General features: G+C 45.2%; 1 protein-coding gene across 1 annotated transcript; it reads right to left on the reverse strand.

Annotated features, from left to right (window-relative positions):
- Positions 1–299: 299 nt before the first annotated feature.
- On the reverse strand, positions 300–22,062 carry polk (polymerase (DNA directed) kappa). The gene is made up of 16 exons (XM_061259397.1): positions 21,859–22,062; positions 21,329–21,459; positions 20,827–20,946; positions 19,316–19,468; positions 16,245–16,376; positions 12,730–12,883; positions 12,255–12,452; positions 11,716–11,840; positions 9,601–9,767; positions 9,257–9,289; positions 7,447–7,543; positions 5,033–5,204; positions 3,694–4,158; positions 3,031–3,426; positions 2,392–2,443; positions 300–2,016 (listed from the first exon to the last, which is right to left on the reverse strand). Exons 2-16 carry the CDS (start codon positions 21,431–21,433, stop codon positions 1,935–1,937), a joined length of 2,451 nt encoding a protein of 816 aa, XP_061115381.1. The 5' UTR covers positions 21,434–21,459; positions 21,859–22,062; the 3' UTR covers positions 300–1,934.
- Between the last annotated feature and the right edge of the window lie 342 nt (positions 22,063–22,404).

Below are 22,404 nucleotides of genomic sequence, written 5' to 3' on the forward strand. Positions count from 1 at the left end.
TTCAAAACCCCCTAAACGACAACACACTATATCACTTTAACAGTATTTAACAGCCCTATCTATGGCTGCAGACTTGGTTCTGATTTGGAAATATCTAAGGGATATTTAATCCATGATCAGTTTGGAACTGTAGGGTATAAAGGGCTACTCAAGGCACTGAGAAATCAGTCAAATTTTACTGCCAATACCTGGAAGAAAACACACAACTATAGCTTCACACAAAAAAGAACAAGAGCAAAGTTAGACACAATGGAATTAATACAAACAAGCAAAACCAACACACTGCCACAAAAGAGATGTCAAATGAGCCAATAATTTATTGCATTTGCATACAGATTTGGCAACATTGTTTCCACACACAAACACACACTTCCATCTTCATACAAGATTTTTTTGCAATTCAGTTTTAACATTATTGGACAGATTTTGGAACATCTTGGATGTATCTTTGAATAGCTGTTCACACATTCGTTGCAGGAATTTAGTTTCGAGACGAAATATACAAATTCCAAAACAAAATAAAATAATTTTATGTAGGTAATTATTTATACAGGAAGATGTATTACATAAGAAAAGCTTAAATGACACACTCCAAGCAATGTGCACTTAAGCTAAAAGTGCATTACATATTATACATTAAAATCATATTCAAAGTAACATAATTTTAGCCAATATATTAAAACAGATCTCTTATATTTAATAGCAAATCTTTAAGACTAAAGCCCATATTAAATAACAGGCATTTACTAGTGCACGCCATGAGTCCCACCTAAATTTAAATGTATTAAGACACTATCACAGTACATACAAAAATTAAAATGATTTGTTTTCTGATACTGCAATACACATATTTCCTTAAATATATTTATAATTATATTTTGCAGTATATTCTATTTCCCCCAGGGCTAAGCTATTGCACACAAGGTCATGAACTTTCCACACCTGGCTGGAGTTTATAACAGGTGTGAAATGTCAACCATCACCATAAAGGGAATTCTTATTAAAACCCCTTCTCCAGACAGAATAAGCACAAATGCCTGAGGTAAATACAACACGCTGAGACATAATTAACAGTGTCGTTCTGGAAAGCGTCCTTCTGTCCTTCTCCACAGTAAAGCCTGTCTGCACTGTGCTGGGGAGAAGAACAGAGTTTCCCAGAGTGACAGAAGCACATGAGGCTCAGCCAATCAGGAGGCCTCATACTGAGAGATGCACACAAGGCTCAGCCAATGAGGAAGCCTCGTACTGATGGGGAGTAATGTTCCGTTAGCCCTGGAGGTCTCCAGTGCAGTGATGAATGATGAAGCTTCATGCTTTAGCACAGAACACCCCAGGGTACGCTAGTCACTCAAATATGCATTAAGCCGGATTGCTTCAACTTGTACTCTGTCTTTTAAGAAAGCCACACGCTGCTAGTGCATCTGTCTTTATATTAATGTGCGGTACAGTCTGCCTGCAGCAAAGTACAAGGGATACAAAGCCCAAGTTAAATTGGAATTACTACCACTTTCTCACACAGACATCACCACCATCGTTATTATAATACTGGGCTTTACTGGCCAGTACTGCTGCCCAGTCACTGTAAAATGTCACATTTAGCAAATTAGATCAGTGTCAGAATAATATTTTAAATTAAAACCAAAATTTGTGCCTGGCAATGAGTATGCAGATGGGAACAGTGATTATTTATGATTTGATGTACTTGCTGTTTGTTTTATTTTTAAACTGAATAATATACAGGTGCATACGCCTGCATACTGTGCTTTGTTGAGAGAAAATCATTTTCCACAAGCTCATGTCAACATGAGGATGTAAGCCCACACATACTGGAAGGCCTGGTTTAACGCTGGTCGCTGATGATGAGCTCCTGGCTGCTCTCTGATGATGAGCTCCTGGCTGTTCTCTGATGATGAGCTCCTGGCTGCTCTCTGTGGTCATCTGAAGAACCGGTCGATGGTGTTCCGGGGGTTCAGCCCTTTGGCTTTCTTAGGAGAAGGAAGAGTAGGAGACCCACACCTGGAAGAAGAGCAACACATACGTACACACATACACACACACACACACACACACACACACATGCATGCATGCACACACGCACGCCCACACACATGCACAGAGGCATACAGTTATACACACATCCAGACACACACACACGCACGCACACATGCATGCCCACATGCACGTACATTCACACACATACAGACACACATGCACAGATACACACGCAGACAGAAAGAGTGAGTCCTTTGTAATACAGAATTATACCTGCCCAGATGTTCTCTTCAGCAGAAGTGTTCAGTGCACTGCAGAATGTTTCCCTACACTAATACAAATCCCACACCACACACAGCACAAGAAACATACGGGACACACATTTAGTGCAGTCTGTACCTTTTGTTTTTACTGCTGGGCTTCGGTGCGCTCTGGCAGGGTTCAGGTGTTCCTGTGGAGAGATGCTGAGAGCTGGTGAATTTCATTCCACCCATCCAAGGAAGAACCTAAAAGGATTCACCTTTTCTGGCTGCAGTAAACACAGCACTGACATCGACTGTCATTTCAGACCGTTTTGAATGCTTTTGAAGATATAAAGACCTCAATCTTCTAACGCAGTGCGGTTAAACTGAAACTCTGAAGACACCCTGCTATTACTGAGATTAAACTGGGGAGGGGGGATTCTGAGAAGATGGTAGTCGGCTGCCTGGAGTTTCTCTGTAAGGAGCAGGAAACGATGCCCTGGATCTCAATAACACTCAGCTACATCTGAAACGAAGACAAGGAGAACCCATTTGGGTTTCAAAAAAACAACCATCATCTCACCAAATCTCAGCCCTGAATAATGTCCTGCGAGTTCTACAACCTAATCCAAAACAATTACGGTCTGCTCCTTAAACCAACACTCGCAACAAATGTCTGTTTCCTAAAATGAAAAAGTATTCTGTGGAGTTTTGAAAAGGAAATTGGGCAATACTTAGTGAGTTGTTTGTTTGGGCATGTCCACACGCGCACACACACCCACACACACACACTGACCTTTGCCCTCGGTGCTGGCTGTGACACTGGCGTTGTGTGAGAGTGGCCCTGGCCCCAGCTCCTGCAGGACGTCCTGGTTCAGACACATGTCCAGGTGTGTGTTGAAGAGGGTGAGGTTGCCGCCCTGCTGGGTGCAGCACACGGGACAGGTCAGGGGGGGACGCCAGGGAGTCAGGTCTGACGCTCCAGAGCAAAGTGGGCGATGGCTGAGAGTGCCAGGTCTGCCGGACTCTGCAGGCCTCAGGCTGCTGCTGGTCAGGGTGTGGGTGCCAGGAGTGCCGGGCGGCCTGTCGCTGCTACCTGCCCTGGCATCTGAGTCTCTTACAGCAGCAGCTGCTTTAGGCCGCATCCGCTCCCCCTGCAAGCCGCTCCTCCCACCTCCTACCCCTGCTCCCCCTGCTCCCCCAGCTCCCCCAGCTCCCCCTGCTCCCCCAGCTCCTAACCCCACTCCCCCAGCTCCTAACCCCACTCCCCCAGCTCCTAACCCCACTCCCCCAGCTCCTACCCCCGCTCCCCCTGCTCCTACCCCCGCTCCCCCTGCTCCTACCCCCGCTCCCCCAGCTCCTAACCCCGCTCCCCCTGCTCCTACCCCCGCTCCCCCAGCTCCTACCCCCGTCCCCCCAGCTCCTACCCCCGCTCCCCCTGCTCCTTCCCCCCTCCTGCAGTCTGCCCCCACCCCATGGCTTTGTGCTGGCCCTGCGCTGAGACACTGGTCTATGTGGTGGTTGAAGCTGCGCAGATCTGCACTCTCCTGCTGCTGGAAGCAGATGGGGCAGGTCAGCCCAGCCTGCCCCTGCTGCAGCGAGCAGGAGGACACACCTCCCCGCTCCTCTCCCTGCTCCCCTTCCCGCTCCTCTCCCCGCCCAGCCTGCCCCCTCAGCCTCTGGGCTTCAGCCCTCTGGAAGAAGGACTGCCCCTCCCGCGCTGAGCGACCCGGTTTGGAGGGCCGGGCTGTGAGAGACATGCCCGTCTGTATCACAGCCCCCCCAGACAGGGGGGTGGGATTATCTGGGGCGGTGTTAGGCAGCGGGGTGTCTCCAGGAGGCCTGCTGGACTGCAGGAAGCTGACGATGCTCTTCTGCAGAGACTTCCTGTCGTCAGAGCTCAGGAACCCCGACACACGGACCCCTGCAGAGAGAGGAGGGAGAGGCTCAGTCAGAGGCCCTTACTGCTGGCCTACATCACACAATCCAGCTACCCTAAGCGGCTTTACTCCACAGCTGCATTTCAGAGAATAACTCAGGACCTGCAAACAAGAAACGCCACAAGCACTAAAGGGAAACAAGGAAAAGCAGTACAAAGGAACAAATAGCAAACTGAAGTAAATAATCAAATGGTAGAAGTAGTTAGGAAAAGGTCTGGCTCTGAATTCAAGGTTATGTTGGTCATAAGGCCACCATACAGCAGAGTTCAGCAGGAGAACGGTTAGATCTTCCCCACGCTAACGCAGCCCTGATTAAACCTGGGGAAGGTTTTCCCCCGGGCTGTGAAACGTGTGATTAGAGAGGAGAGGCTGTGTTACTGAGAGAGTGATACACAGGGTCTGAGCTGTAATCAACCTGCCGTCACAAACACCGCCTTTCACACTGGAGGACTGGCACACTCCACGCCTCACTGAGGATATATGCACAGAGATTCCTCGCAGCACTGATAAAGTGATAAAGGAGTGCCATAAACAAACCCAATACTGCAGCTCATGCACGTTAAGGAGATAACAAAAAGGTCGCTGGACTGAGGTCTGTATTCAATCAACATGTATCCTTTCAGCACTTGTTAACGTTGCCTTTTAACAGATAAACCACAAGACTTCTTTATTTCCTCTTTGGTGAGTTCGTTTTAGGGGTCGCTGAACTCGTTTGTAATACTGTGTTTGTAAATATAAATTGAAATTAAATAAAAAATGATTTCCTTTGTTAAACGGTAAAAAGAACAGAACAGCTTCTGACTTGAGAAGCTGAGTATCGTGTGGTGTGACGTGCACACGTTGGTCTGGTGAAATTACCCATGAGCCTTAGCCTCAGCGGGTGGGGGCTGGCATTGTCAATCTCGATCTTCAGGAGGTCTCTGGCCACGGCATAGATCTCCTCCTCGCTGGACACCGCTGATGACACAGTGGAAGCTCTGGTCTTCACCTCGAAGTTCACACTCTTCAGCTTCACCGTCACCGTCTTCCCCTGGAAGAGAAGGGACACGGAGGTGATTTAAAGATCTGTCAGACACACAGGGCTTTGTACACACTCATCCACCTTCTCCTGCATGCTGACAAAGCTCACACCCTGGTGTGAGCATCACATCAGCAGCTCTATAAACCCGACACTGGCGTCTCCTTAGAGGAGATGAATCCGAGAGGATCCATGGAGTGGCCTGGTACAATGCTCTGTTTGACGCTGCGGTTTTCCAGGGGAATCTCTGATAAATGGCGGTTTTACAGTAATGCTGCGCGGTGGATTGGAGAAAGATTCTGCAAGCCGTCTTCGTTCAGGCACTTCGCTACATAAAAGGGCCGAGTTTGAGCACCCATTTCAGTCCCTGCAGGAAGCCGGCAATCTGGAGCAATCTCCGCACAATACAAAGAGCAAAGACATGAAGGATACCGCCACAAAACACCCCACTAAGGCACAACTACCTCAAAATGGACAAAACGTCTGCATACGTGAACTATGTCCAGGAGAGGCACAGACCGTAAAATATAAAGATTGAAACATTTTTTTTCTGTAGCAGAAGTACATTTACACTGAATGAGGACTGAACACGAACACCAGCTTTAGAAATCGATCTCTGCGGTCGGAGACAAATCACTCTAAACAGCTACACTTCTCACAATGAGCGAGATCGTCCGATCAATGCCCAGAAAGAGTCAGGAGCTGCTGATATTAGGTTCTGTATTGCACGTTTTATTTAAACAGGAGGATAAAAAACGCGGCAGCTGAAAGGATGAAGTATCGCTGGTCGCAGGGAGGAGATCACTAATCAGCGCTCATTTTCAGCCCAGCCTGAGGTCTGAGAGTCCAGCCACCTTCTCCTCCAGGTGGGCTCATGATTGACCCACTGGAGATAAGCACACCTTCTGCAGCCATTTTAACCACCCAGCACCCCAAACCCCTGGGGAGATCTGGGCCCACAGCCCCCCCCAGGTAAGGAGGCTGGTCAGGAACGTGGTCTTTAATCAAGCCCTTCAGTAGCGGGGTCAGACCCGTACGCAGGCCAGCAGTACTGTACACAGTACCCAGAGCCTCCTCATATCATCTCAACACCCTCAGTGAGATTAACGTTCTCCTCGCCGACTAGGATTATACTGCGAGACCCTGAAGTAAGCCCTGCTTAGGAAACGTAACAGTCATATTTTCTGCTGAGCCATTTATTAGATCCTATCACTGTAGATATACTGGATTAGATAAACTGGAGTATTTATGAGATACTAGGGTCTGGGATGAGGACGGGAGGCTCACAAAGGACTGACAGCTATTCTCAGAGATTCAGGGGACATCCATTATCCGGTGTGATGAGGTACTTCTGCCACGTGTAAATCAAAGCAAAGTTTTTTTATGTTGTTTTATCCTCCTCGTGCTGTAGCAGTGTGGTTTCATAACAGTTTCAAATTCCCCTTTCCTCTTTATTTGGATAAAAAGTGAAAAACCAGAAACGCTCATTATTCAAGTAGCAGCAGATTAAGACTTACTACAACATGGCAGCACACCGTATGAAACTGCTGCTGCACCCAAAACTATGAAAGGACACATACGGAGGCAGCCAACCGTTTTCAGATGTGTGGGGTGGCGAGCAGGCCTGAAAAGCTTTTTATTCACTAGTGAATTTGAGCAGTTGCCTGCGCCTGTACAAATAAATTTAATAAATGATTTATTTGTGCCTCGCTATAAATCAAAACCAGCTAAAAAACCAAGGGTTGCCATTTTCTCTCCTGCTTGGCAGAAGCTTTGCCGTTTCTCTGCGCTTACAAACTGCAATTACTTTGTGTTCCTGTCTCCTTTATGAGTAGATATGTTTAGATGGAAACGCTTTGGTTTACTGGCTCAGCCACTAAACATTAATGAAGCTATCGGCTAACACGCTTGCTCAGCACTTCTCCACAGATGTGTATTCTCTCTTCATTTCCACGTGGCTTCACAGAGGCACACAAAACACGCCCTGTCAGCAGCGGGTCACAGCTGAAGTCTAACCAAATCAGAGGGCCAGAACTGACAAGCGCTCCTCTGAAGAATATAAAGGAATGGCAAGACAATCAAATATGACAACTATACAATAAAGCAGAACGCGAGGGCGAAACACACTGCATTGTACTAATCCTGAAACTTGGAGACAAAACAGTTCAATACAGTGGCTGAGTACATTCAAGTGTTTCTCCACACAGAAGAGCAGCTGCATCTTACAGGGCCTTGTGTCGCTGCCGGCACCCACCTTCAAGTCCTCCTTCTGCAGGTCCTGGGCCAGATCCCGACAGAGCTCTCTGCACAGGTCAAACTGCTGCTCCGCACTGCTCATCTCTGCAAACGTCCTGCAGTAACACAGAGCTCATCTCTGCACACGTTCTGCAGTAACACAGAGCTCATCTCTGCAAACGTCCTGCAGTAACACAGAGCTCATCTCTGCACACGTTCTGCAGTAACACAGAGCTCATCTCTGCACACGTTCTGCAGTAACACAGAGCTCATCTCTGCACACGTTCTGCAGTAACACAGAGCTCATCTCTGCACACGTTCTGCAGTAACACAACAGAGCTCATCTCTGCACACGTTCTGCAGTAACACAGAGCTCATCTCTGCACACGTTCTGCAGTAACACAACAGAGCTCATCTCTGCACACGTTCTGCAGTAACACAGAGCTCATCTCTGCACACGTTCTGCAGTAACACAACAGAGCTCATCTCTGCACACGTTCTGCAGTAACACAACAGAGCTCATCTCTGCACACGTTCTGCAGTAACACAACAGAGCTCATCTCTGCACACGTTCTGCAGTAACACAACAGAGCTCATCTCTGCACACGTTCTGCAGTAACACAACAGAGCTCATCTCTGCACACGTTCTGCAGTAACACAGAGCTCATCTCTGCACACGTTCTGCAGTAACACAGAGCTCATCTCTGCACACGTTCTGCAGTAACACGAGAGACACAGTTACACTGGGCAATCTCAACACACAAACCAGAAATCTATCACTGCAGCTACATGTACATGTAGACATTCAGATGGCCTGGAGTGCACACAAATTTGCAAAGCTCCTGATGCTCTGCTGTACAGTCTGGGTTATATCGATGTGCCTCCGTAACTTGGGAGTTTCGTGAGTTCAGCAGATTGACACACGCAAAGAAAACAAGCCTGCCCTTATCTTTGTTTTAACTTCTTGTGCAAGAAAAGGTTCATCCAGTGTTGACTGAATCCAGGCAGATGTCCTATTTATCTTATGATATACATTATATGTATTGTGCAATAAAATATGGTCATTAAGCCATGACAGGAAATATTCCATTAAACTGAACAAACTAAACTAAGTTTAAACTGCATTTGTATTCCAAAGCACTGAAATAAATGAGATAGCTGGTAAAAAGCAGTGTGCACACAGCGCAGACGGTAGTAAACAGTAGGACAGTATATCCCTTTTATGGCACTGTGGACTGCAGTAAAACTGCCTGTGCTGTGTTTGCAGTGGGGTCTCCCTGTCTAACTTGAGTGGCCGGCTCATGAACGCACCATAAAAGAGCAAGGCCTGCCAACTCAAACCTCATGCTATCACCATAAAGCCTTAGCCTGCTTAAATCCCTGTACTGTATGTTAGCTAATCTCAGCATGTCAGAGTAAATTAATACGATCTGTACAGTGAGTAGGAGTGCTGATGTAAGATGAGTTTTACTGTACCCCGTCCAAATCTCAACCATATCCACCATGGGAAAAAAGACTGATAATCCTAAATCAGTGCTCCTCCTGTAGAGAGGCTCTAAAAAGACCTGCTACTGGTCTCAGTCGAACAGAAAGTGATAGAACAAGAGCACTAATTATCTGAAGGGAAACTGTAATTTGCTGTTTATTTAGTGCTACATGACTTCATTTATGTGAATGTATGAACAAAGACAACAGAAAGAGAGTGTGCTTTTATATCCTTGCTTTTACTCTCCAAAACAGAAATGTGCTACTTTGGGAATTATGAGTAAATTGAGGGAAAGAAGAGTGTTTTTTCCACAGCGGATTGACGTCACAAACACACTCTGTACCTTTCTGTGCTCATGCTCTTCCTTTCACTATCCCTGCAAAAAGAAGAAAACATTTTTAGCATTTGTTAGAATCATAGTGACTTCATGACATTCACCTGCTGTTAATATCTAAGCGTACATCCCTTTTTCTTCTTACTTTAATGATGAAACTGACTGCAGTCAACTGTAATATTAATTAATCCAGGCACTTTGTTTTTAAAAGGATGTGATAGTTTTGCCTCTGGGGTAATCCTGTACTTCCTGTGCTCTTTGTAAAGTGCTTTTGAGAAGAACAGCTTTTGAAAGGTGAAATATAAATCATGTGTGATATTATTATGCCTCAGTAATGTAATTAGCTGGCTGACCTTTCGATGTGCGTGGAGCCCAGGCCCAGAGAGATCTGCAGGAAGTGATGCCAGGAGAGCTCAGAGAACAGCAGGGATAGCAGCGCCCCCTGCTGGAGCAGCCCGGAACAGGTGGTGATGCCCAGAGCTCTCAGCATCTTCTCTGTTACCTTCCCAATGCCCGACACCTGAGAGACACACACAGACACAGACACAGACACAGACACAGACACAGACACAGACACAGACACAGACACAGACAGACAGACAGACAGACAGACAGACAGAGACACACACAGACACACACAGACACACACAGACACACACACAGAAAATAATATTTAGCAAAGCTAAATTACAGTGACTTTCAAATAATCGACTTTTCCTTGAACTGTGTAGTCATAACAAATAACCTTATTATTTTGGAATATGAGCCATTGCACTACTATAACAAATCAAGCGGAACAAAGCTGCTGATAAGAGGTGATCGGGATTCTGTGAGCACAGGTGAACCTGTTAAAATCACAGTGAACTGGTTAAAGCACAGGTGAATATGTTAGAGTCACAGTGAGCTTGTTAAACCGCAGGTGTACACGTTAGTGGCACAGTGAGCTGGTTAAAGCGCAGGTGTACACGTTAGAGTCACAGTGAGCTGGTTAAAGCGCAGGTGTACACGTTAGAGTCACAGTGAGCTGGTTAAAGCGGAGGTGTATACGTTAGTCACAGTGAGCTGGTTAAAGCGCAGGTGTACACGTTAGAGTCACAGTGAGCTGGTTAAAGCGCAGGTGTACACGTTAGAGTCACAGTGAGCTGGTTAAAGCGCAGGTGCATACGTTAGTCACAGTGAGCTGGTTAAAGCGCAGGTGTACACGTTAGTGGCACAGTGAGCTGGTTAAAGCGCAGGTGTACACGTTAGTGGCACAGTGAGCTGGTTAAAGCGCAGGTGTGCACGTTAGTGGCACAGTGAGCTGGTTAAAGCGCAGGTGTACACGTTAGAGTCACAGTGAGCTGGTTAAAGCGCAGGTGTACACGTTAGAGTCACAGTGAGCTGGTTAAAGCGCAGGTGCATACGTTAGTCACAGTGAGCTGGTTAAAACGCAGGTGTACACGTTAGTGGCACAGTGAGCTGGTTAAAGCGCAGGTGTACACGTTAGTGGCACAGTGAGCTGGTTAAAGCGCAGGTGTGCATGTTAGTGGCACAGTGAGCTGGTTAAAGCGCAGGTGTACACGTTAGAGTCACAGTGAGCTGGTTAAAGCGCAGGTGTACACGTTAGAGTCACAGTGAGCTGGTTAAAGCGCAGGCGTACACGTTAGTCACAGTGAGCTGGTTAAAGCGCAGGTGTACACGTTAGTGGCACAGTGAGCTGGTTAAAGCGCAGGTGTACACGTTAGTGGCACAGTGAGCTGGTTAAAGCGCAGGTGTACACGTTAGTGGCACAGTGAGCTGGTTAAACCGCAGGTGTACACATTAGTCACAGTGAGCTGGTTAAAGCGGAGGTGTATACGTTAGTGGCACAGTGAGCTGGTTAAAGCGCAGGTGTACACGTTAGTGGCACAGTGAGCTGGTTAAAGCGCAGGTGTATACGTTAGTCACAGTGAGCTGGTTAAAGCGGAGGTGTATACGTTAGTGGCACAGTGAGCTGGTTAAAGCGCAGGTGTATACGTTAGTGGCACAGTGAGCTGGTTAAAGCGCAGGTGTACACGTTAGTGGCACAGTGAGCTGGTTAAAGCGCAGGTGTATACGTTAGTCACAGTGAGCTGGTTAAAGCGCAGGTGTACACGTTAGTGGCACAGTGAGCTGGTTAAAGCGCAGGTGTATACGTTAGTAGCACAGTGAGCTGGTTAAAGCGCAGGTGTACACGTTAGTGGCACAGTGAGCTGGTTAAAGCGCAGGTGTACACGTTAGAGTCACAGTGAGCTGGTTAAAGCGCAGGTGTACACGTTAGTGGCACAGTGAGCTGGTTAAAGCGCAGGTGTATACGTTAGTAGCACAGTGAGCTGGTTAAAGCGCAGGTGTACACGTTAGAGTCACAGTGAGCTGGTTAAAGCGCAGGTGCATATGTTAGTCACAGTGAGCTGGTTAAACCGCAGGTGTACACGTTAGTGGCACAGTGAGCTGGTTAGTTGCAGACGCACCTTGCGGATGGGGAGGTCCTGGATGAAGTCCATCACGGCCTGTCTGTCTGCGGGGATGCAGTACTGTCCATCGGGCTTGTTCTTGTCGCTGCACACCTTGGCCAGCATCATGTTTGGAGCGATGCCTTCAACACAGACACAATATATACACAATGCCTTCAACACAAGCACATAATGCCTTCAACAGACACAACTATTACAGACACAGTACATACACAATGCCTAGAACACAGAGTTAAGTACCTCTAAATATCACATTTTTGCCACGCCTGCGACACTTTTTTTAATGGCTCTACCAGGAAAATGAAATGGACTATGAAGCTCATGTATTCAGGAATCTCATAATTGTCTGCCAACATACAGAAAAAGTGAAAAGCCCTACCTATACTAGGTCCTAATTCAAGGATTTTAATACACTGTAGAGACAAAGCTCCTACACACCTCAACTGCTGAACGTGAGCCAATCAGAGACCTCTCCATTAGTAAAGAAAATAAGAAAGACTCTGGATTGGAGTGTAATGATGTCATTGTGATGTCACCTGCGCTGGCGGTCAGGCTGGTGCGCTGCTCTATGCGGAAGCGCATCTCCCGCACCGCTTCCTCTGCACCCGTCCCAAACACCACCGGCTCTGCTGGCCCCTGGGGGCCAGGGGGGGAAACGGGGTCGTCCTCAAACAGGACCAGGGACAGGTCCGCAGAGCCCCCATCGCCCTGGGACCCCTCCTCCACCCCCCTGCCTGCACGGAGAAACCACACTGAGCTGCATTCAGATATTTAGATAAAATTACAAGATGACTAAACTGTGACAATCTAGGACAATTGTGAACCCAGTAAGTGTGTGGTGAAAATAATGAAAGTGAGCAGCAGCAGCCTGACACACACACAGCTGCCCTCTTACGGCAGCTGAAAGAAAGACACCAAACGCAGGGCACTGCAGGTACAGAAGGACAGAGAGGGTGTATGACACCACTGTGAGCGTGGGGGAGGCTCGGGGGAGGCTCGGGGGATGCGCACCCTCAGCAGTGGCGGTCTCTGTGCGGGGGGTGTGTGTCCGCCGGGCCTCGGGCCAGCCCTGTCGCTCCCGCAGGTGCTCGGTGAAGTCCAGGTACGCCTCGTCCAGACTCACGGGCATGAAGAACGGGTCGTACTCAGAGAAAACCTCCCGCACCTGCAGGGACAGACCAGGGGAGGGGTGATGAATTAGGCGTATATCCGCCCACTCGATTAAGGAGAGTTTCTCCAGCCGGAGAGAGCAGGGCTCATATCTGTTGGGCAAGACCTGCTTATCTCTTATTTAACGGCTCAAAGCTCCTGCCCATTTCCGTCTGACTCCTGCCCGTTATTGCGTCACCAAGGCAACCTGATTGTCGTGTGAGAAAAAAAAGAAGAAGCTTGGCTTAAACTAGGTCAGCAGCTTTTTGCATCAGTCCAAAGCAGACGCAAGGAAACTGACTGCTCTATGATTCAGGTCATGGACTGTCACTATGAGGAAAATAAAAACTGTGGCATTGGAAGTTGCCTGGATTTTAGTGAAAGACAATACACATGTTTCTCCTGTCAAGAAGCACTAGAGCAACACTGGACCCAGAGATCACTGGGAAAGGGGAGGTGAAATATGCCTTTTGTAAACAGGTTTCCACACATTATTAGACACACAGCTCCTGCTACTCCTACAAGTTTCCAGTTTACAGCATTATTTTAAAGCATCTAAGATTATTGCAGACACCACTGAATTTACACACAGAGATTATTCCAGACACTGCTGAATTCACACACAGAGATTATTCCAGACACTGCTGAATTAACACACAGAGATTATTCCAGACACCGCTGATTTAACAGAGATTATTGCAGACACCGCTGAATTTACACAGAGATTATTCCAGACACCGCCAAATTTACGCACAGACTACAAACATAATGTGCACATTCCACTCAAAGATTACAACTAACAAATGTAACACAATGTCAGATAAACCTGACACATTATTGCCATATAAATACAGCCAGGAGAGGGCGTACTAAGCACCAGTCTTCAGCAGCGTCAGGTGTAAAATAAGCTTTGTGCCCCTGGGTGCGCTAGGGGCTGCTGAGTCACCCCGCGTGGGAGCAGCCGGACTGTCCAGCGTAGACACAGACGTGCACCGGGGTGTTAATGTAACTCCGTCTACAGAGCAACGCATTAATGTAACCCAGTCTACTGGAACACACAGCCATAATCAGCACACCCACAATACTACAATCCCTAGAGCTCCCTGCTCTAAGACAGACCAGCAGCCATCTGCAGCGGTGTCTGCTGACTGTACGTCATTCTACTGTGTGTGTGTGTGTGTGTGTGTATGTGTGTGTATATGCACAGTATGGGTGTGTGCGAGTGTGTATACAGTATGTGTGCACAGTACATGTGTGTATCTGCGTGTGCGCAATATGTGTGAGATACTGAGCAGCTAAGAGCAGCGTCAAGGACTACATTTTTAAACAAGATTCATCATACATTCACCTCCAAAAGCATCAAACTCTCTTCAATATTTCAATTATGAGCATCACAGGACAGGTCCTAACCACAGTAAACAAAGTGAAAATAAACATCCAAACAAATTAACTACAGGATGGAGATGTATGGGGGTGTATGTGGATAAGGGTGTAGTTACAGGATGTCAGTTCACATTCATTGATCAGTGAGATTTATGCAGACATTTGGGTATTGATGAGGACTAAAACAGGACAATCCAATACATACACTAAAGGGAAACAACTTCTGAGCTGTGCAATTTTCAAAAATACTGCTGTCACTAGTATAAGTGAATGTTTAAAAGCTGATGGAAGATGCATTGGGTTCAGTATAACATGGCATCCTGCCCTGCTCACAGATCTTTATAATAATGGGACAGCCTGCCCTGGAGACTGAAACATATTATAGTGAGTGCGGTATGTTTGCGTTGCTTGGCTCTTCCATTGAAAATATCACATTTTGAATCTCAATATCTTACAAAACCAATCTTAATAGCATTTCACAGGTCTACTACAATGGCAAAGGGCTTGCTATCTGCTTTTTGATTTGGTATAGCTACATTGCGACATTTCTGTGTTATGGATAGCCCTAAAAATTTTGCATAAAAATCTCGACTTTATTTGCGCCAAAATGACTTCTTTAATTTAATAACTTAAATCCAACAGATCCCAACACAAGACCACTCATTATGTTGGTAATTCAGAGACATACGTGCCTTTTCTAATTTCATGACTGTACATCTAATTAAACTTGAATTAGACCTCCAAAGTCAAAATTTTGACGACAAATTTTCCATAGACACAATGCTAAAAAGGCTACTCTAAAGTCTAAAGTCATCGAATATGAGACTGTTATGTTCAGCAATGTTATCAGGTGCAGGTAGTAGCTAGATGATATTACATAGCACAAAAACAGTAGACTAACAGCAGTCAGTCTCACTTGATACATTAAAGCAAAGGCGGCCAAAAAGAGACCGGCCAAGCCGGCATACATAAATAGAAAATGTACAGCTAAATTGCCAGCTAAATTGGTTTATTAGGTTAACCACCAACAAAATGAGTTCAGTAGGCTAGCCAGCTAGCTCTAGCTACACTGAAAAATGGCTGTGACAGTGTTAATGCCAGTTACATAACTAGCGAGCCTATAGTTAAAACTTTAAAAAGTAGACTGCGATCTACCACGCCAGCTATCTGGCTGGCTGATATGGTATATTTCTCATTACACATGACATGAGAGAACATGCAATATTACTAGCAAGATAAGGTTGAACCAAGAATTTATCATCAATGAAAGGCAAAATAGCACTTTCTGCCAGTAAATGGCATCAGTGTATAAGAAATGGGGAGAATGGGATTTATGCAACCCTTAATATAAGTTCTCAGCCAAGGGTTTTATTTTTAGTGAATACCGAAGATGACCTATCAAGTATTAATTGAACCTCCTGATGTAACTAGGGAAAGTAATCACAAAAAACAATGTTGCAGTATAATACAATTATTAATTCTTGGGAGGTTTGAATCTTAACCAGTGGTGAGTGTTGTTTGACTTACAGTAGACAAGGAATCAATGGTTGTAGCAGTTGTCAGAGATCTGTGCTGCAGATACACATTGATGGAGAGCAGGCTGATGTTAGCGATCAATCTAATTTCCTGTCTTTTGTGGCTTTCAGCAAATGCAAACATTTAACTTAAAACATAGTTTTTTGTGATTAATAGTATGCAAGTCAGGTTCTGTACGAGGCAATATCTCCTTATCTAAAATCGGAACATGAAGCCCCCTCGCTTTAAAACAAGAAGAGGGGGATGGATTGTAATAAAGGAAGAATAATGCCTGTATCTCTCCTGTATGCCTGTTATCGCTCTGATACAGATAGAGGGGTGAGGGACACAAAGATATGAACTTATGAACCAGACCATGCAGCCCAATGAAAGGCCTTCTGTTGTTTTCAAGGGCACCATGGAAACGGCGGGTAAACAAGTCAGGGTACGAAGGACGGGGGGGCGGGGGGCAGCATTACCTCAGTGCTCGCGGCCCTGTACTTCTCGAAGTTGTGTGGAACAATGACGAGGTCAGGGCAGAGTTTCCTGGCGATGAAGCTGGGCATCGCCGCACGGACACCGAACTTCCGGGCGTGGTAATTGGACGTCGACTAGAAGGAAAACAGGAGAAAGACAGCGTTCCGATCGCTTCAAAACTGAGGCCAGACTACAGGTCTCAAAAAGGCACAAAACCCTGAGGTGGATCAAATGTTTCTGAATAAATTTTTAAATGATTATAACTTCGGTTTTGAGGCAAAAGGTTTATGAATCTTGCTGCAAAAGCTTGACAATGAATAACACAGGACAGAAACAAAAACTGAACACTCACACAAGTTTCACCAATATGTTAGATGTTCACAATTTGTCATGTGGCTATCTTTAGTAGAAACCGAGAGTCATTTTCAGATGTAATGAATCATTTTAGGACTAATAGTGACTGCTGGCTTTGGACCAGAACTGTGACGGAATTTAAATGTTTACAAGACACCTCAGTGATCGCCCAGGCAACAGTAACACATCAAGCTGTGTGTTTCACATCTTCTCTGGGAAGACCGCAGAAACACAGCAAGGGGTAGCCCACAACCACTTCCACGAGAGAGAGAGAGAGAGAGGTCTTGTCTTCCAGTGCACTAGTAGAGAAGCCAAGAGACACTGCACTGGACATCTGCCTGCTCTGAGATTTAACCCAAACCTGCTGTTTCACTTCCCGTCTATTGGACACTGACTGTTTAATGTGTACAATTGTGAACTTTTAAGCAACTGAATAAAAGTAGGTTTGGAGAGGAGCTCTGCCCTCAACACTGGAGCAGATGATTCACCCTAGCATGTTTCATATTAATGAAAATACGTTTAAGCTTAATGCATATCCAGTTGCCTACAGTAAAATGTCCCATGCCCAAAAAAAACAATATTGCTTAAAAGTAGGTTTGGAGAGGAGCTCTGCCCTCAACACTGGAGCAGATGATTCACCCTAGCATGTTTCATATCAATGAAAATACGTTTAAGCTTAATGCATATCCAGTTGCCTACAGTAAAATGTCCCATGCCCAAAAAAAACAATAAGAAAGAGAAAAGGAAGAAGGAGGGTTCAGTACAAGAAAAAAGGCTTAGCAGGGAGTTTACTGGACTTCACCTTCAGGTACAGAGCAGGAAATGCTTTTATTTTTATTTCCTTGAACTCGGTGATAACTACGAAGATGGGTCCCAAGGAAACCTGCTTAGTTACGTGTAACAAGGACACTCCAAGTAGCTGGCCTTTAAAAAGATCTTTGTGTGATATGATATGAGTCAACAGACGCAGATTAGGGTTAGTACATCATCTTAATTTACAGGGGACATAGCCTGACATTTGGTGCTTATGCAAGGCTTCATACAGTACTGTGCAAAAATTTTAAGCAGGTGTGAAAAAATGCTGTAAAGTAAGAATGCTTTAAAAAATAGAAATGTGAAGTTTATTTATCACTTAACAAAATGCAAAGTGAGTGAACAGAAGAAAAATCTAAATCAAATCAATATTTGGTGTGACCACCCTTTGCCTTCAAACCAGCTTAAATTCTTCTCGGAACACTTGCACAAAGTCAGGGATTTTGTAGGCATATAGTCAGGTGTGTGATTAACAATTATACCAAACAGGAGCTAATGATCATCAATTTAATATGTAGGTTGAAACACAATCATTAACTGAAACAGAAACAGCTGTGTAGGAGGGTTAGGTTAAACTCTGCTTCCAAGGTGAGGTTGCTGAAGACAGTTTGATGTCAGAAGTCATACACCATGGTAAGAGTGAGCACAGCAACAAGACACAAGGTAGTTATACTGCATCAGCAAGGTCTCTCCCAGGCAGAAATTTCAAGGCAGACAGGTGTTTCCAGATGTGCTGTCCAAGCTCTGTTGAAGAAACACAATAAAACGGGCAACATTGAGGACCGTAGACGCAGTGGTCGGCCAAGGAAACTTGCCAGTGCAGCAGATGAGACACATCATGCTTACTTCCCTTCACAATCAGAAGATGTCCAGCAGTGCCATCAGCTCAGAATTGGCTAAAACCAGTGGGACCCAGGTACACCCATCTACTGTGTGGAGAAGTCTGGTCAGAAGTGGTCTTCATGGAAGAATTGCGGCCAAAAAGCCATACCTCCAACGTGGAAACAAGGCCAAGTGACTATGCACGAAAACACAGGAACTGGGGTGCAGAAAAATGGTAGCAGGTTCTCTGGACTGATGAAAAATTTGAAATATTTGGCTGTAGCAGAAGGCAGTTTGTTCGCCGAAGGGCTGGAGAGCGGGACAAGAATGAGTGTCTGCAGGCAACAGTGAAGCATGGTGGAGGTTCCTTGCAAATTTGGGGCTGCATTTCTGCAAATGGAGTTGGGGATTTGGTCAGAATTAATGGTCTCCTCAATGCTGAGAAGTACAGGCAGATACTTATCCGTCATGCAATACCATCAGGGAGGCATCTGATTGGCCTCAAATTTATTCTGCAGCAGGACAACGACCCCAAACATACAGCCAATGTCATTAAGAACTATCTTCAGCGTAAAGAAGAACAAGGAGTCCTGGAAGTGATGGTATGGCCCCCACAGAGCCCTGATCTCAACATCATCGAGCCTGTCTGGGATTACATGAAGAGACGGAAGTATTTGAGGCTGCCTAAATCCACAGAAGAACTGTGGCTAGTTCTCCAACATGTTTGGAACAACCTACCTGCCAGGTTCCTTCAAAAACTGTGTGCAGTATACCTAGAAGAATCGATGCTGTTTTGAAGGCAAAGGGTGGTCACACCAAATATTGATTTGATTTACATTTTTCTTCTGTTCATTCACTTCTTCTGTTCTTGCATTTTGTTAATTGATCAAAATAAACTATTAACATTTCTATTTTTGAAAGCATTCTTATTTTACAGCATTTTTCTACACCTGCCTAAAACTTTTGCACAGTACTGTATATGGTGGAGAAGTGAACATATCACATACAGTATAATGAACAGTGAACGTATAACATATATTGAACACAGTCGATCTCTCTAATCTGAGGCTGATGGCACTCTCACCAGCATGCGGTCGGACCCCACGGCCATGGGCCTGTCCTTGAGCTCCGGCCGGTCTCTCATCTCCACCGCCGCGTAGAAGGCATCCATGTCCACATGCACAATGACACGCCCCAAACACCGCCCCCTCTCCAGGTCAGCAGCCATCTTTTCCACCTGAGGGGAGTGGGACCACCGCAATTAGCAGCCATGCCCACCTTCAATAGCTACGGCCTCTTAACAGAACACACATATCACACACACACATACTCACGTACCAGTCTGGACAGAATACTGAATAGTATTGGTGCACACTGGCTGTAACTTAAGATGGGAGACAATTTCTCACAAAACAGCATACAAAAAACAGAAGTACATGTGCCATTGTGCACTGTTAACACTGATACTGAGTAACAGCACACATATGGCTATCTCATGGAATTTTATATGTGCATGTGTCACTGGGTGCAAATATAATAGCAATATGATGTGATGGATGCAAAACGGAATGCTCTGACTAAATGGCTGTAAAAGTCAATACATGTGCAATCCATGGGAACTGTTGAAAAGAAATGAACAGAAAGTAGCTCTGTATGTAACTATGTTCAAACTGAAAGAAAATGCAGGGGATGTACTGGCAGGCATGCCATTTTGCTCATTTCCTGTCTGGACTGAGCAGGTATCTGACCAGCAGCACGGTGTAATATCGTTTTATAACCTGCTGTTCACTTGTGTATGTATCCGACCAGCAGCACGGTGTAATATCGTTTTATAACCTGCTGTTCACTTGTGTATGTATCCGACCAGCAGTACGGTGTAATATCGTTTTATAACCTGCGGTTCACTTGTGCAGGTATCCGACCAGCTGTACGGTTTAATATTGTTTCATAACCTGCAGTTCACTTGTGTATGTATCTGACCAGCAGTACAGTTTAATATAATTTTATAACCTGCTGTTCACTTGTGCATTATGGGATGTAAACACTGCAGCTGCACGGAAGATAAAGACCGCATTCTCAAAGATACAGGAAGAAGAGGTAGAATTGCTCAAGCAAATTGCACAACCTAAAAAGGGGGGACAATTCATTGGTAATTTCCACGAAATGAAAGATACTCAGTAGTGTGGACGCTCTAGCTGACCTGAAAGCTCATATTCAGTTTTGGCTGAAAGCTTATCTGACCTTGAACTCAGCTGGAACTCAGTAAAGTAATTCAATTAAAACTCCCTCCAGTGGCAATCATGTTAGTCATTGCAAGGTCAGAGGTTGCGTTTTTCCCACTGAATAGTTTTCAAATCCAGCTCAATGTTTTATTCGAATGCACCAGATCGGTAAATTAAAAGTGCACAAACACAAGGTGTGTGTGTGTGTGTGTGTGTCGGTATGTGCGTGCATGCGAGAGGGTGCGTGTGAGAGGGTGTGTGTCAGAGGGTGTGAGTGAGAGGGTGTGTGTGTAAGAGGGTGTGTGTGTAAGAGGGTGTGTGTGTGAGAGGGTGTGTGTGTGAGAGGGTGTGTGTGTGAGAGGGTGTGTTGTACCTGTTCCTGGGCCCTGAGGAGCTGTTGCTGGGTGATGAGTTCTTTATATTGCAGCATCTTCTCAATGCGCTGGTTCACCTTCTGCTCCTTCTTCAGCTCACTCTCATAGTACCTGGATCCCTGCAACACAGAATACATTTCACTACAAACTCAGAGAACCTGCGGTACTGTCATGATCTTTATGATTAGTTTGCACAATATTACTGCAGTAAATCTATACAAATATATATAAATGACACTATGTACATCACAAACAAATGTAACTATGTTCATAGCATCTATAAATCATATCTCTTGTGCTTGGACAAAATATGCTTTATTCTGGCTGGAAAACAATTTACATGGAAAAATATCAGCTGGCTGGTTCACTGTACTGCTACAGTAGGTAAAGTACCAGCAGGTGGACCTATTCAAGCATAAAAACCGTAATCAACAAACATCATGAGCTTCTTCTTTTAGCAGTAGACTCAAAGTAAATATGATTGAGCAGTGTGGCATTCACCTTGGACGCTTCCAGAATTATCTTGTTGATTTTGTCTTTGTCTAACCCCTCCATACCGGCCTTGTTGTCATTGAGGGCCATCCAGGTACCTCCTGGCGCCTCCATCGTGTGTACGCGAATGTGAATCACTCCTGTGGAAAGAGAACCCCTGCTAAAAGTCATCCCAGTGTGCTGGGGTGGAGGTCTGCTTGATAGTCGTTATGGAGACTCACAATATACAGCGTTTATATTTTTCTCCCCATAATCAACCTTCTTGAAGACAGGTCATCAATGAACCTGGCTTATGTTAACGTCAACGAAAGATGTGGTCGAAGCAAGATTGGCAACAAAGTAGATATCTAGCTCACTTCTCAGCTGTAGCTAGCTGCTAGCTACAAAAAACGTTTCACCTCTCAACCACGCAGATAGCTAAATCGCTGTTATCTAGATAGGTAGGTAATTTGCTAAATGTAATTGAGATAAATTGCGTAGTTTGTGCTACGTAAGTGCATACATCATCATGACTAGGGCCCCATCGTCACACTGTTTACCTTTTTTTGTTAATTCCAATTTTTTTAAACAGACGTCCTTTCTGGTTTGTAGTTAGCCATTTCTGTTAGATATGCATTTTCTTTCCGTTTCAATCTTTCCTTAATCTCCGACGAAGCAACCGTAGAACTGTATCAGAATATTTTGAACTTTCCGCGTTTCCTGCATAAGCAAGCAAGTTAGCTACTTCCTGGATGACGTTAACGTTGTATTCGAACGTTAGCAATTCCATTGGACGCGCTTCCCAGCCATATTTGTTGATGACACAACTACAAAACTGTCGGCACTGAGGGATTTAAGTTCTAAATTCGTGTATACATTCTGCGTTGACTTATTATCTGTTTGGTCATATAACGAATACAATGCCTGGCTTACAATATGACTTGTTTGTGGTGCAGACAACACTGATTTCTTAAGGAGAATTACTGGGAAATTGTCACTTCATAATTGTCAAAGATGATAGTGAACTACATCAAGCTGTAACACTTATCTTTTATAATGCATAATTCACCATTTAAAGGCGCAGACTAACTACGTTAATTGTTCGT

Source organism: Conger conger, chromosome 11 (assembly GCF_963514075.1).
Source record: "Conger conger chromosome 11, fConCon1.1, whole genome shotgun sequence".
NCBI lineage: Eukaryota > Metazoa > Chordata > Actinopteri > Anguilliformes > Congridae > Conger > Conger conger.

Excerpts from the sequence above, each read along its gene's own strand:
- polk (XM_061259397.1), bottom strand. The coding sequence starts at position 21,433 with ATGGAGGCGCCAGGAGGTACCTGGATGGCCCTCAATGACAACAAGGCC. Across the intron at positions 5,205-7,446 it reads TGCAGAAGGAGGACTTGAAG|GGGAAGACGGTGACGGTGAA; the intron begins GTGGGTGCCGGC and ends CTTCTCTTCCAG. Across the intron at positions 4,159-5,032 it reads GCTGAGGCTAAGGCTCATGG|GGGTCCGTGTGTCGGGGTTC; the intron begins GTAATTTCACCA and ends CTCTCTCTGCAG.